General features: G+C 37.2%; 1 protein-coding gene across 1 annotated transcript in view; it reads left to right on the top strand.

Moving 5' to 3' along the window:
- The window catches only part of CDH19 (cadherin 19), a 44,179-nt gene that overhangs the window by 24,311 nt on the left and 4,178 nt on the right, over positions 1-15,690 (top strand). The window contains exons 8-10 of the mRNA XM_009284126.1: positions 2,876-2,997; positions 11,232-11,349; positions 13,456-13,707. Coding sequence (XP_009282401.1) covers positions 2,876-2,997; positions 11,232-11,349; positions 13,456-13,707 — 492 coding nt within the window. The remainder of the gene's footprint in view (positions 1-2,875; positions 2,998-11,231; positions 11,350-13,455; positions 13,708-15,690) is intronic.

Here is a 15,690-nt window from a genome sequence, read left to right on the forward strand (position 1 = left end):
ACAGAACTGGCCCCAAAACTGAGCCCTGGGGAACACCGCTCGTGACCGGCCGCCAACTGGATTTAACTCCATTCACCACAACTCTCTGGGCCTGGCTGCCCAGCCAGTTTTTTACCCAGCTAAGAGTACACCCATCCAAACCATGAGCAGCCAGTTTCTCCAGGAGAATGCTGTACCTGCAGATCTTCCTTCCCTTGGTTTCAGTTGACATGTTTATAAACATTTTTATTATGTAAACAAATAGCTTTTTCAGCCTAGCCTACACACAACTTTTGTACCATGAAACCAGTACAGTTAGGTCTGGCTTTTCCTTGTCTCAGGTAGTTATAGCAATATAACCTTGTGTGAATGCAATAAATGCAGGAAAAAAGTGCCTTATATTAGCAGAGTTTATTTTCCTTTTCATACGGGAATAAGCCATACTGACAAAGCTTTTATATCTAAAGCCACAGTAATAACGTGGCTTTAGATACATACAGTAATAAAGTATACTTGTATAAGAGAAGCAGTACAGCTTCTGTGAGTACAAAATACATAAGAATTAAACCTGTTGTACAAATAATACTTGGAACAAAACTATAAGCTCAGCCCATGAAGTCTGTCAGCGGTAATGCCTTAGACATGCCTGGGCCAAATCAGACTTCTTTGCAACTATGTGTTTGGAGACCAGTGCATAGAACAGCTCTGTTGTTCCAAATTCAAAGTTTCAGCTTTCTGCCTTGGCTACGGTTGGGTATCAGTGTCCACTGCAACTACTCCATGTCTAGCAGTGGCAGAAATATTTTTAAAGCTTGTGAATGTTGGTGAAATTTTCTCCCAAAACTTCAATTTCAAAATACTAAAGAAGAGGAAAAGTAACAGAATTTCTTATAGGATTGTGACCAATCGTTGTGGTATCCATGATGTTAAGTGATGTAAGAAAGTGCAGCTGCCTCCTCCAGCTGCTCTGGCCCAGGACCCTCCTGCCCGGCTGCTAGAGCCCAGCCCGGTGCCTGGGCACCCGAGGCCTCTGCCCAGGCTCAGGGATGTGGCTGACACTTTCCTGTTTGCAGGCCTAACCTGTAATAAGGCTGAGCACTTCCTGGAGACACACACACAGACACAGAGGACACTGACACGGCCGGTCACGCAGACTGCCACAGACAAGGCACTGCCTTCAGAAGCACCTACATACAGGACTCACATAAAGCACAAGGACAGACAGCCAAGTCCCCTCCTCCTCTTCAGCTGCAGAGGATGAAGGTCACTGGTGCAGGCACGCACACACACGCAACACTCTCCAGGTTCACAAGCACACACGCACTCACGGATCTCTTCAGTACCAGCACCGACCCTCTGTCTGCCTGGCACCCCTGCCCACATCCCAGGTCTTCTTATCTGCTTCATGGGTCCCCAACTCACCAGCTAGTCCATGCTTGACGCTCACTGACAAACCCACAGTGCTCACACACTCATCCCTCATGCACCCCACATTCGCAAGTCTCCCCTGAGCACGCCAACATGGACCGCCCTGAACATCTGGCCTGGATCCAAGGACCCCCTACTCACTGTTGAGTCCAGCTTAAATTTTGCTAGCGAAAACACCCACACACCCCACACACACCCAGTTTGGAGAAGACACAGACACTTGTCCCCTGCACCCCCCACTCACTCCAGTAGCTGGCACCAATTTTCACTCATACCTGTGCAGGTCTCACCAGTAGCTGGTACTTAGTCCCTGCAGCACACATACACATGCAATGATAGAGAGCGAGATTATGCAGAGAGATAGCTAAGAAAAGATTTGATAATAAGATATAAGATGATAACACTGACTGGTGATCCGGTGCAGGGCTCAGCCAGACAAGCTTACTGACTGGCCCTCTTTGACACGCAACCGGTCCCTTTTATACCCCTTTCTGTCTGCCCCCTCTTTGTTCCTCCCTGCACGTCCCCCATGGGTCTGTACAGCTCCATTGATTCCTGTGCCCCTCCAGGTCTGGGGTCCCTCTGGTTTACCGTCTTATCAGTTACAAAGTCCAGGTTGATCTACCTGGAACTGTTGCCCTGTGGTTTCTGGATAGCCCATCAATTATCATGAGGTTTGTTTCTTGTCATTGTCTCTGTATTTGTTTTGTCAGGTCTGTGTCTTGGTATATTTTGTTTTTGTTTTCACCTTTTTTTCCCTCGGTTTCCCAATTGACAAGGTCCCCAATCTGATGATAACCTCACAGGAATAAACTTTCTCACACTCTCATGTGCCCCCATCAATTAGTGTGTCTGACCAGGTTGGTCCTCATCACCCCCTCCCTTATAATTTGTCCCTCAGGTTTGTGTCCCTGTGTGTTCTTGTTCATGGCTTCCTCCTTTTCTTATTAACTCTTGTTGCACTGAAGAAGGTCCTTGACCAGATACCCTTAGAGGAGCAGACACTCTCCTTCCACATACCCTTACAGATGACTAATACAGTAAATTGTTCTGCGTGAACAAAACCTCATTTAATTTCTCCAGATCACATTTTGGTTTTTACATTTAAATCAGTTTCTGACTTGGTAAATGAAAGAGTGAACAAATTCAAAATTTTATATGAAATATCCTTATATATTTCAAGATATACCATTATAATTTAACATGATGGATTGGTGAAAAACCAAAAACAAAAACAGAACCCCACCATCTTTTGTAAACAGAACCCCAGCAAAGAAAGAAAATGCCCTTTTTTATAACTATAGGATATATTTGAAGTAATTAAAAAGATTTAGTATAAAATGTGTCTGTAGGTCTCAGTGACTATTTTCTTCTCTGCAGAATATAAACAAAATTTTCTAATGCCTACATTAGTTTAAAATACGTAGAGGATTATAATTTTTTATTTCTGTCTTTTTTTAACCATTAGGAAATCCTGAAAAATTTTCAGAAGCAAATGTGTATATCCAAGTCCCCAATGTTAATGATCATGCACCAGAATTCCCTAAATATTACGAAACATTTGTCTGTGAAAATGCAGTTTCTGGCCAGGTAAGTGTGAAGGAGTTAGCCATCAGTTTTCTCATTACAATGAAGAATTAGTCTGAGATGTTACTGTTAGTTTTAATATTGATTATTTCAGTACTGTGAGTACAGGCTGTATTTTGTCTATTTCCAAAATTAGTTCTGTTGATATATGTATATTTTGAAACTTAGATTTCAGAAGACTGATGTGTATTTTTCCCCCTTTAAAACAAAATTGATACATCTCCTTGTTTGTCTACCAAAACAGGTAATAGAGAAATATGGACAGAAACTTCTGAAAAAAACGAACAGTATAAAACACAGATTTCATTCATGTTCATGTCACAGAAGTTAAAACTCGGCTTGGTATTTACAGCAACAGCATAATGTAGTCTGGAAGAACCAGACTTAGACCAGATTCAAACCAGATTCACTGTATTCTTTGGTTAGAAATCATTTACTGTGAACTGAATTCAAACCCTGTCTAGTTCAGTGGAAATCTGAAGATATTTAAGTCACAGCCCTTGCAACACTTTCCCTAGCTGGCAGCTTATGGGTTTGTCATATTAAGCATCCTTCCCTGGAGGGTTTTTTTCATTTCCTACTCGCTCCCCAGGCAAATGGGGTCACATCAGTCAGCTGCCCTAACCCCCCAGGTGCACTGCTGACTCTCCATTTTCCTCCACCCACTTCCCTCTACAGCTTCACATTTTTTGAAGTGATCCAGTTCTACAGACTAAGCCCCAAACTGTGCAATAAGCATGCTGTCAGGCTCCACACAGGAGTCTAAAAGAAAACTGCAAAAAGAAAAACAGGATATTCAAAGTTTAAAAAAAAAAAAAAGTACAAAATGAGCAACAAAAAAGCAACAACAAAAAGCTATAGACAGAAAAATCTATATGTTTTTTCACCACTTTAAAGCATTCTTTGGATGTACAAAAGAGACCTTTGGGATATCTGTGATGGTTCCATTCAAACGTTTTGGGATGTTTTGATTTCTGAATCACAGAGCCTTTCTTTTTACAACAGCTTGGTTTACTTTGACCTTGATTAGTCTGCCGTTAAATAAAGCTTTCTTTGTAGCAAAAGTAATTTCTTTATAGTTTTTTGCATCCATTTATATATTTCTCTATCAGCAGTTGGTTTGTTTGTTCTGCATTTGGTAATTTTCCACTCTGCAAAGGCTACCTCTGGTTCAGAGGGACGTGGAGCAAGCCATTTCTTTTCGTCTTCGGGTAATTCATTGACAGATCAAAGTACAGACATTAAATCAAATGCCACTTCATGTTCCTTGTCTTCAAGACACCATGAATTAAATATGGAAGCTTATAAAATGGACATTTGTAATCCATGTTTTGGACTTGCCTGCAATATAAAAACCCTGGTGATTTATTTCCCAACATTTTTATTATTCCATAGCTGCTTACTGATAAATAACATCTGTATGCTAGCCCATTAATAGCTACTTTCAAAGAACAAATTAAGTGTATATATATATTAAGTGTTTTGAGAATCACTGGAGAAAATGGCACTGTAAATAGTAGTAGTAGTAATGATGATAAACTCTTTGAACATAAGATATAGAATTATTCCTGTTTAACATTGTAATACCTGAATGAGCAATGAGCAGGATATTTTTCCCACTTTACAGACAGACAAAATGTTACTCTAGATTTTTTTTTTTTTTTCTTTTTTCATTGCTGTAGGTTTTTGAGAGTCACAGGCATCTTTAGTTTAGCCTTTGGAGACCACGACAGTAATGTTAAATAATCTTCTCATTAACAAATGATCTTAGGAAAAACAACAGGAAATTGTTACTAAAGTGCATAATTATCACAGTCAAAGTTTATGATATTTTATTCAATGTTTATGATTTAAAACAGAATTGATAGCTGGTGTATCTCCTTCAATGCTATTTTTCTTTTTTTTTTTTTTTTTTACTTTTTACTCACAGAAAAAAAAGGTTCTTTATTTTCATCAGCAAGAAGCCAAAAGGTTCAAAAAATATTTTATAGATGCCCTGGTTGTCTACTGAATAACGCAATTTACATTTCAGAAGAATCAGTTTAAGTAGTTGAAGAGCTTAATCAGGACATTACATACCTTTTGGTTTTAGCTATATTTCTGCAATCAATTCCAAACAGCTCAGGAATCTACTCACATGTTGTGAGTTGAGATCAAAGCTTGTATAGATATCCTATCACATTTCAATTTCTAAAGTAGCTATCTCTATCCATCTAGCTGGAAATGATATGCTGAGAGATATTCTCAGTGACGTTCTGCACCTCCAGAATTCACTTGCTTCCTTGATCTCAGCTGAGTTGTGTCTACTTTCATGGGATACTCCAAAATATATTTGCATCCCCCAGCTTATAGTGTTTGGGAGAAAGGAAGGAAAAGCACTGCAGAGGGAAAGATACTGTCAAAAATAAATTATCTTATTTGGATTACTTTTTCTTGGTGTCTGCCTGGTTTACAATAAAAACAACAGAGTCATGTGGCAAATAATGTTATTTTTACATAGACTTAGAGTATACTAGGCTATGATAAAGAATGTGAAACACATCATGAATAAAAACAATTGCTGTCCTAATTATCCAAACTCAGAGGCAGTTAATGGTAGCTTCAATCTAGAGAAGAATGCTTGTTTTGAAGTTTTGGATTTTCTGAAAGATTATAAAAAGTTATTTGTCTGCTTTTATTCAATGAGTGTTGACCTTCATGCTCCTGTATGGTGGTTTTGTGAGAGTTACAGACATGTTTAACTTAGCCTCTGAAAGACATTCAAACAAAAGGATTACATTTCGGTCTGTGGGACTATAATTTAAAATCTAACAATAAAAATGGAAGTAAAGAAGATAGATAGGTGTTTTTTGACATCATTCTAAATCCATTCATTATTTTTATTAGACATTTTGAATGGATGTTTCACTATCCATTTCATGTTATAGTTCTGTACTGTCCTATAATCCGTCAACTGTATACTAACCACAACTAAAGTTTTCTTTTGCACATTGAAAAACCACTTTCACTGCACCACCAGTATTAAATACATTATTTTCAAAATAACTTGAACATGAAAGCTGCTGTGTAAAAAAGACTTTTATCCTACTACAGCTGTAGCTAGTATCAGATCAAATAGAACAATATTAAGACATCCAAAACCAGGATTCACTTTTGATTGGATCTTTTGACTTTATAACTGTATGTAGACATGGTAAATGATGACAACAGTGTGGTATTAATTCTTTAAAGTTACCCTTTATGTGTGTGTACAGTAACTACAAACTTGAATTCTAGAGGCAGTATTCTATAAAAATAATCAGTACACAAAATGGACCAAATCTGTCCCAGAGGTAACACTAGAGACATCCCAGCAAGAATAGATTTGACCCAGAAAACTTAATTCCCAAGGCATTAATAAATTAACTCAGCTTGAAACTGAAGCTTGAAAGTTTGAAGTAAGCTATATCAAATGTCTTACATCACATGTAAGCAAGCTGACCATCCAGAATGTATCTATTTTTATGCACGGTAATTTCAGTCCTTTCTGTGGATATTGGTCTTTCTTCATACCATGCAGGAAACAGATTTCAGCTGAAGACAATCTGCACTGGATACACCTACACTGTGAATTAATGCTGTCTTCTCTAACACAGATTTATTCTCGCAATTCTGAGTTCCTGTAATTTGGGGATCACTTATGAAATTACTTTGATGTTGCAGTTTGCTTAGTATTTTTTATTAGATATAGAGAAGTGACTATGTATGCAGAGCACTTTGAGTTAGAGATAAGAAAAAAACTAAATTTATTTACTCAGTACACAATAAAATAATCATCCGTTTCAGTGAAAGTGAAGCGTACTCATTTGATATTACTTCTCTCTATAATGAAATGTTGACAGAAGAAACGGGGAATCTTTAACTATATTCTAGGGCTATACGATTCATTTTAACAATAAGCAGTTTGCTAAAACAGATCCTTTCTAACAAAACATGATGTAAAATGATTTTTGATAGCAGAGAAGTGAAAGTGATAGGTTAGTAAGCCAATGTTTATCATTTCACCTTGCTATGTTCTCTTCATCATTTACAAAAAGCATCTGAGCAGTAGCGATAAGAAAATTAAAAGTTAAAAAGAAAAAAAAAAACCAATGAGGGCATCCCTTAGAATATAAAAACATGGTGAAGCTGTGAAAACACCATATATTCTAGCAGGCTCTTACACTAAGCTACACCTGCAGATGCACTGAGTGTAACTTGCGACATTTTGAAACAGTGGATACAATGGCCCATGGAAAATTCCTTTTTCTGTTTTATACGGACCGTGATTCAACAACATTATCTCATAGCAGAATGGAGCAGGTAGGAAGAGTTTATCAGCATACACAAAGCTTATGGCATAAGCTTTATAATCATTATTCCTTTGCTGAGATGTACACCATTTTATTTATAGCTGAGCCGAAACATCTTACAGTAGACCCAGAGAAATCAGATCAATATTGTGCTAATTTGCTTTTCGAAAGAGAAATAGAAGCAGTCAAAAGGAGAACTTTGGTCTTGAGGTAGAAGGTTCTACGTGGAAAGTGCATTACTATTGACTATAGTAATGAACATTTTAATCTTTTACCTGCACTAAACTCTGATGGCCATCAAACATTATTAAGCAATGAGAAAAATCATACTACTTATAAGACCTCTGTCAATTTGAACATATCCAGTTCTGTACTCCCAAAACAGGTGGGTGATCAGATCTCTTACATCCTATAAAACACAGCAGAGCTCCTATTGAAGGATATTGGGTGGAAAACAAAACAAAAGAAACTAAAGCAGAAAGGGAAAGGTGGCAAATCTGTTCCTGCTTCCTTCCAATCGGTCTAATGGGAATGGTAAGACTATAGTTGGGTATGGGACCACACACAAAGGACTCCAAATTATACACTCAGAGTACTCTAGCATCAAGATTAATGGTACTGATGGCTGTTCAGATGGACAGTCTATGCTTTAAGCTGAACTTGGTAGTGAGAAAGCCCTTAGAAGCAGAAAGAACTGTAACAGAGAAGCTTTCTTCTTCCTTCTGGACATCTCCATAATTCCAATTCAGTGAGACTACCTGGGGTTGAGGAAATAAATTTTCAATGATTTTTCATCAAGACTACCAGGCAGTAAACTACTCCGTACTCCATAACTTGTTATTTGCAAAACAAACAACATTCAGCTAGACGTTCGGTCCAGAATGGTTTACAAAAATTCCCTTCTATACAAAATAATTAATCAATGAGAGATCAGAGTTGTTACCAATGTCTTAGACTCCCCCACTGATGATATTTATTAGTTGAAAGTGCCCACTAATCATATGATGGGGAAGTTGAGTATAGCAGGCCACATCTTTTTGTGACCTTTGATCAAAGGAGTCCCTGCTGTTCCCAGCAGTGGTCTCAGTCTGTTTGGAAAGAAACAGTAAGTGAGGCCCACCCACCATAAACTTAAAACAGTTTTTCAAGAAAAATCAAGTGGATTAATGTCGGTGTTAAAGAAATGTACATTTTCAAATGGTGCTGGATTATTAAAGCTTCTAGACTAATGAGACTTGAAATAAGGAATTTTACAGCAATTAAATTTCAGCCTAGTCAGTAAAAACAACTGTTATAACCTTGCAGAAGCAACACATCATTCACTCTATTTTCTTTGTTTACACACTAAAATGTAGGGGTTTTTAAAGCTTGACTCACAAACAGTAGGTGCAGTTTTTCAGTCTGTGATGCCAGTTTCCCTGGTGAAAGGCTAGAATCTCTTAGGTTAGGTGTACAAAAGCCTAGGAAACCAGAAAAAAAGAAAGTTTCCTTCTCTCTGGGTGATTTTTCCTTTAGAGTCAGCAAAATCAGGGCTGCCTATTGTTCTCTGAATATTTTATAGACTCATCTGGTTTTTGCTGAATTTTAGTGGAAGTGATACAGTAAGAAATAAACAATAAGTGTTTGTCCTGTCCTTATGTTCCAAATATTCCCCTGCTTCTAGGGTGAATCCTTAAAGGCACGTGAATATGCCTAGAATAACCATAGGTGTTTTAGGTTTGTGTAGAAGAGCACAGTACAGATCAAAACAAGGGAAGGTGGGGTTTTTTTTCAGCTAGACACATAGTCCTCAGAATTATATTGGTAGGATGAGATATAGATAAAATTTATATGGAAAAATATATTCTGTAGGTAAAGTAACGGAAGTTAATAATGAAATAGCAAAACAGTATCTAATTCACAACTGCAATAATTTTATTATTTTCAAACATGATAGACTCCTACAAATATACTTTCCAAAGACATTGCTAATACATAGTTAAATAACTATTAATCAGAATGAAAACTGGAAGTATAAAAATTGCATGTATAATTAATGCTTTTTGGATTTTTGGTAGGTAAGTAGGTAATTCTTCTCTGCCAGGTAACTAAACTAAAAAATAAAAAAATTTAAAAAATTAGATGTGGTTAAGATGTCTTTGTAGATTACTATATTACTCTGCATATTCAGTCTAGCTTGGTAGACCCTGAATTGTACGGAGAGACATACATCCATACAAAGCTTTTCCTCAGCTGCAGCCATGGAGATTTTACTAGCAAATCATCAGCAAAGGCCAGCAGAGTCTTTTTTCATTTTTTCAGGTATATGGCAGAATATTATCATGAAAATATGCCATTGTTCGTATTTTAGACTGGATATATAGTTTTGTTCTCTATTGCTGTTCATATTGATTGTATTCTGAGAACTATATTCCCTTATAAAAATGAAGTCTATGATTTATTATCAGGTAATATTAGGGATCAGGTAATATTAGGGATCAGTTACTGCTGTTCACTGATTTCTTGACCTGCATGCCTATACCTGTATTTGCATCACCTTAGCTATTTTGTTTGCTCTGAGGAAAGGGAAAAAAAATTCCTCAGGAAGCTTCATCCTTTGTACACTGTCACCAGGTATATCACTGAACAATCACTCCTCTCATTACTGGCAATAAAAAAATCTCAAGTGTCCTCATTTTTCCATAGAGTGAAAATATGGATTTGAAATAAATTTCACATATAAAAAGGGCAGAGTGATAAGAATACAAAGCTTCTGAGGTATAAGCCACATTTTGCACTTTTCTGTGATGATTTCATCCAACTTAGCTTGCTTGAAAAGAAAAAGAATGTGTGCTGAAGTCTTAGATCTTTGACTGAAAAATGATTTAATCGGGAAAAAGTTTTCAAAGGCACAGATGGAAATCTGTAGCCACTTCCATTGACTTACTGCTTTGCTTTTAAAGCACTGCTTGTAGCATTCAGATGCTATCTGGTTTGGGGAAAGTTGAGGCTTCAAGTCTCTTGGGTACAAATATCTACAAGGCACGAGATGACTGGTAAAATAGGGACCAAGTTCAAGTCCGACACTTTTCTGAAAGTTGGTAGGCTTGCATCAGTTTGCTTTCCTCCTGTCGGTGAGGATACTCACTTGCTAATATATGCTGATGCCCAGGTCATTAAATATTTACTGATAAAAGTAACAAATATAAGCTCTTTTTAAGCAGAAATATTGCTGATTATGTTAACTGTAGTGTGGTTGTTTATTTACAGAGATGAAAACCTCTTTTAAATGATAATTTTTTTATTTTATCTTGCAATGACTATCTACTTTGACATATTTGTAAATGAAGGCTATTTTGTTTTCCTGAGAAAAAGCAGCCAAGAAGTTCCATAATCAATCTGTTATAATATCCAGAATCAACAATTCAGCACATGAACTTGTCACCATATATCACTTACTGGAGCTACAGTGTATCAGTTGAATGATGTCAATGTGTTTGTGAGCTGGTAGGAAATGGATTTTGTATAGAGGGATTTGTTCAAATGTAAAATGATATACTTTTCACCTTGAGAAAAAAGGACAAAACATGATATATATATATATGATTACTTTTTTCACTTATGGAAACTTCATTTACTCCTTGTCTTTTGATCCCAAAAATCTTTTAAATTTTCTCAAGATTTTAATGCCTGCCTTTCTCAAACAGATGAAAAATCAAAGCAGAGTATTTGCAGAATATGAGTCTCGATTAGACTGTTTGAGTATGGGAGGTGTATATTTGTGACCACATAATGTGCACGCAATACATAATCACAGATCACATCTCTAGCATCAACAGTTTAACATACTTGATATGTCCTTTCATTGTTTTAAAGGACAAGTAAATACTTTTATTCTTAAACAATTCTGTTTATCTGTGTTTTCAGCTAATTCAAAGCATCAGTGCAGTGGATCAAGATGACTCAGCAGAAGGTCACCATTTTTACTTCTCATTGGCTCAGGACGCCACAAACAACTCACGTTTTACTGTTAAAGATAATCAAGGTGGTGTCATTCATGTAGCTCTTTAAGACCTTCCTAATAAAAGATGCATGCTTCTAGTGGTCCTCACATCACCAATTTTACAAAAATTTCCACTTAAATAGAAATTGTTGCTATAAGATATGAACATGTCATGAGGTGTATTTCGAAACAATAATTCAGTAATACTAAAAAGTTTATTTTCCTTTTTCAGCCAAGTGACATAAACAGCAAAAGACAGTTTTATTTCAAGGAAAGAAAAAATACTGAGATGAAAAATACACTGGTATTCCTTAAAATTTATTTTCTTAATGTAGGATATGGTGGGAAATACCAACTTTCTTGTTAAAATTACCTATTTGCCTAAGAAACAAAATTACCAGAAAGAGAAGATTGCTGTTAATACAAGTCTGTTACTTCATCGCTTCAGCAAGACCAAAATTATAAACACAGATAAATACAAATATAATCTTATTTCCTAATATATTTTAAACTGAATATGCTGATTAATTATGACATCATAAAATGTCTTCTATACGTATTTTAATGTTATTCAGAACTGATACTGATTGAGACTCTTACAAAGAGTGATATAGAGGGATATCAAGCAAAACCAGCCTGAGGTGAAAACATAAGTGCAGTATCTGATGGAATTGAAGGGAGGATGGCTGCTTAGAGTCAGTCCACTGAGACTACAAAGAAGAGTTTCTTCACACTCAGCTAAAGTACACATTGCTTTTATTGACTTTGCTAATTATTTGAATGTTCTGGCTAGGTGAATAAATCAATGGAAATAAGTTTTGGAAAGTTCAGACTATGTTAAACATCAAACTACTTCTCTCAATATCACCAAAGTTAAAGTTAGTGTATTAATATGTGTTTCAATTCCCAGCTTCATTAACCGCCCAGTCAGTGCCAGGAAGAGATAACTTATTACATTAAGGTCAAACTGTGTACAGGCCGCAAGCCCTTCCCACCTATGCTCATTCTGCACACATCTGAGCAGAGCCACGCACAAGGCAATACATCCAGTTCCTTTTGGTGGCTATTGATGGGAAAAAAAAAACCCAACCCATCTTTTATAACACGGTAGGGTCAGCCCTCAGTCTCTCCCTTCCTGTTGCATTTTGTGGAAATGGCTGGGTGAATTGGGGTAGTCCTAGGCAAAAGCAAAAGTGAGACTACAGATCTGGAGCATTTTGTCTCAGTTATCTTCTGAATTATGACAGAAACCTAGAAGAACTTAAATGTGTGGTAGTTAACTTCACTAGACTGGATAGATGTATCATACAGATAATGGTAGAAATGCTTTTTTTTTTTCCTGTGTACATGTGTGCACACATGCAGTAATTCACCCTGCCATGATAAAAAATTCTGACATGTAAACATTTATAGATGTTTCTTCTTTCCATTATACACAGGTTTAGATGGGCTAATTTGTTTTGCAGCAAGCTAAGTTTCAGATTTGAATTAGTTGATATGCAGCAGGAGCTGAACTTAAGCTGCCTACTGGGTTTTATACAGAACTGATTTCTAAACACTAATAGTTAAATACAAAGCACGGGGAGAGCCTCTAGCAACTTTTCCCTAATTTAGACAGTAAGAGCTCAGCTAGCTCCAGTTTTTGAGTCAGGGAAAGAAATAAAAGACTATTTTAGTGGAGTTTTTTCTTGCTTTCTCTTCTTTCCCTTGCCACCTGCTTTCTCTGTGTCCTGCCAGACACACTTTGGAAGCCTTTTGATTGGTAAACTGTCTATATTTCATCTGTGAACTGCTGGATTGGTAGCAACTGGTTACATGGAACCGTTTTAAGAACCAATTAGTTAGTCTGAGCAGGTGTCAGGTACTGAACATGGTGGGATTTTTCTTAGCTCTGAACATTAAAAACAGAGCTCCTAGGTCGAATTTTATTATTGCCCCTGGAATACATATGTCAAAAATAAATGCAATTATTCACGATTGATACAAAAAAGCCACCACATGTCAGTGCCTGGTTTTACTATTTTAACTTTGTTAATATGTATCTTTGCACAGTACCATTGTTTTTAAATAGGTCAGATTCCACTGGAGTTTTATTGTTGTTGTTAAAAAGTGATAAATGCGTATCATGCATAATAATTTGTCTTCTAGATAACACAGCTGGAATTTTCACAGCAAAAAGTGGCTTCAGGAGGCAAGAGCAGTTTTCTTTCTACTTGCCAATCTTAATTCTGGATAATGGAACACCGCCACTGACAAGCACAAATACTCTCACTATCACTGTCTGCGACTGTGACACCGAAGTTAACACCTTCTACTGTCGATACGGAGCTTTCATGTATGCCATGGGTCTCAGCACAGAAGCTTTAGTTGCTGTGTTGGCTTGCATACTAACACTCCTAGGTAAGTATGAGTACGAGAAGTGACTTTGTTTCCTTTTACAGTAGGCTTGATTAAGTGACAAAGATGTTCCCTTGGCTGGAAGCCTGGAAGTACTGTGCTATTGAGAAAAATGCAATAAGGCAAATGTTTCATTTCTCTTCTGTTTTCTTGACTATAATTCCTCCCCCCCAGTTTTCAGTACAATTTGATTTCCAACACAATGTCCTAAAAGTTGGCTTTAGTTGAGTCACAGTCCTACTTGTCTGTATTTGTCCAAAGTCTGTACTGAGCTCAGGTAAAGCTGAAGACAGCACTACACAAAGAAATTGGCTAGTATAAGAATACATTAGAAGGAGCAGTACCCTACTTATTCTGCCTTAGGTATGCCATATGTAGAGCTAAGATCAACACAAAATAATAAAAGCAGAAGAGAACTCGATAGTCTCAGAAAGCAACTCCAGAAACAAACAGGAAGTTCCTCTGTCAATTAATAAGGTTGCAACTCCAGACAGCCTTTTCTCCAAATGTTGGGCATCTACTTTTTCCTCTCATGGGACACCAAATTAACCTCCATTACATTCGGGAGCTTGTGGATGTGAAAAGTGGGTTTGAGAGTGTTTTAAATGCACAGGAGTTGTGCTTGTACCTCTGCAAAGGGTCATGCATAGCTGGCACATGGCACTCAAAACCACACCAACCACCCAAGGCTGGCTGTTCCTGCTGCACTGCATGGGGCTATGGCTGCTGCAAGATGTATTGGAATGACAACACTCAGGGAAACAACTTCTTCACCTGGTGAAGCATACAGCAGTCGGTGCTAAAACACATTTCCTTTTTTTCAGCAAAAGGATATTCCTGCAGTGTTCAATGAGTGATTTGATGACACTGACACATTATAACAGCAGGCACACTGTACTAATCATTCTCCAAAGGCTAAATATCCATCCTGAAACTCTGTACCTGTCTAGTTATTGAGGTTAAGGTATGATAGCTTCTGAGGCCAGGAAAGAAAGAGAAGTGATAGAGCTGGGTAGGTTTGTTTTCCAAGGCAAAATGACTGACCTTATGGCTTGGTCACTGATGGTGGTCACGGGCCTCAAGACCAAATTCAAGCTGATGCCAGCAAAGCAACAGGGAAAGACTTCCAAATCCCTGTTACCTGTGTAATAATATGGCATATCCATATTATGCCATATAGAAGTATATTTCATAAAACATCATATCTAAAAATACCACAAAACAATTGATGGCTTATGTTAGTAAAACCATTTTTCCACTAGTGAAACTACAAACAAACAACTCCAAAGTAAGAAAATGAAGATAGAATCAGGATTTCACTAAGCAGTGTGATATCAAGTCATCATTATAAATTGTGCAAACCTAACATAAATTGGTTTTCAACAAAATTCTAAAAAAAAAAAAAAGGAAAAAAATAATCAGAATCAAAACAAGAAAACTGCAGCATAATATCTAGCTACACAAATATAATGTCCAGAAAGAAAGAAAGAAGTAATAATAACAGAAAGTACATTGCCTTGAGAAACAAAAACTTTCACTGAAAATTATTGCCTCAATGTATTTGTTAATGAGAGCAAATACAATAGTAATATTTTTAAACTCCTATATCACTAACAGAAATACAAAACAATTTTAAGTAAACCCATTTTTTTGCCATATGAAGGATATCTAGGTAAAGAACATTCTTTTTTCTACCCTCATTATACAATATGACCTCTACCAGTCTATAATATAGTCGGGGTTTGCTACAGGCCACAAGACCAGGAAGACCAAGCTGGTGAGGCCCTCCATAGACAGATAGGAGCAGCCTCACGCTCACAAGCCCTGGTCCTCATGGGGGACTTCAACTACCCTGACATCTGTTGGAGGGACAACATGGCAGGGCATAAGCAATCCGGGAGGTTCCTGGAATGCGTCGATGATGGCTTCCTTCCCCAAGTGGTAGAAGAGCCAACGGGGAGAGGTGCTATGCTGGACCTTGTTCTC

The sequence above is a fragment of the Aptenodytes forsteri genome, unplaced genomic scaffold (genome assembly GCF_000699145.1).
Source record: "Aptenodytes forsteri isolate BGI_AS27 unplaced genomic scaffold, ASM69914v1 Scaffold229, whole genome shotgun sequence".
In the NCBI taxonomy this organism is placed as follows: Eukaryota; Metazoa; Chordata; class Aves; order Sphenisciformes; family Spheniscidae; genus Aptenodytes; species Aptenodytes forsteri.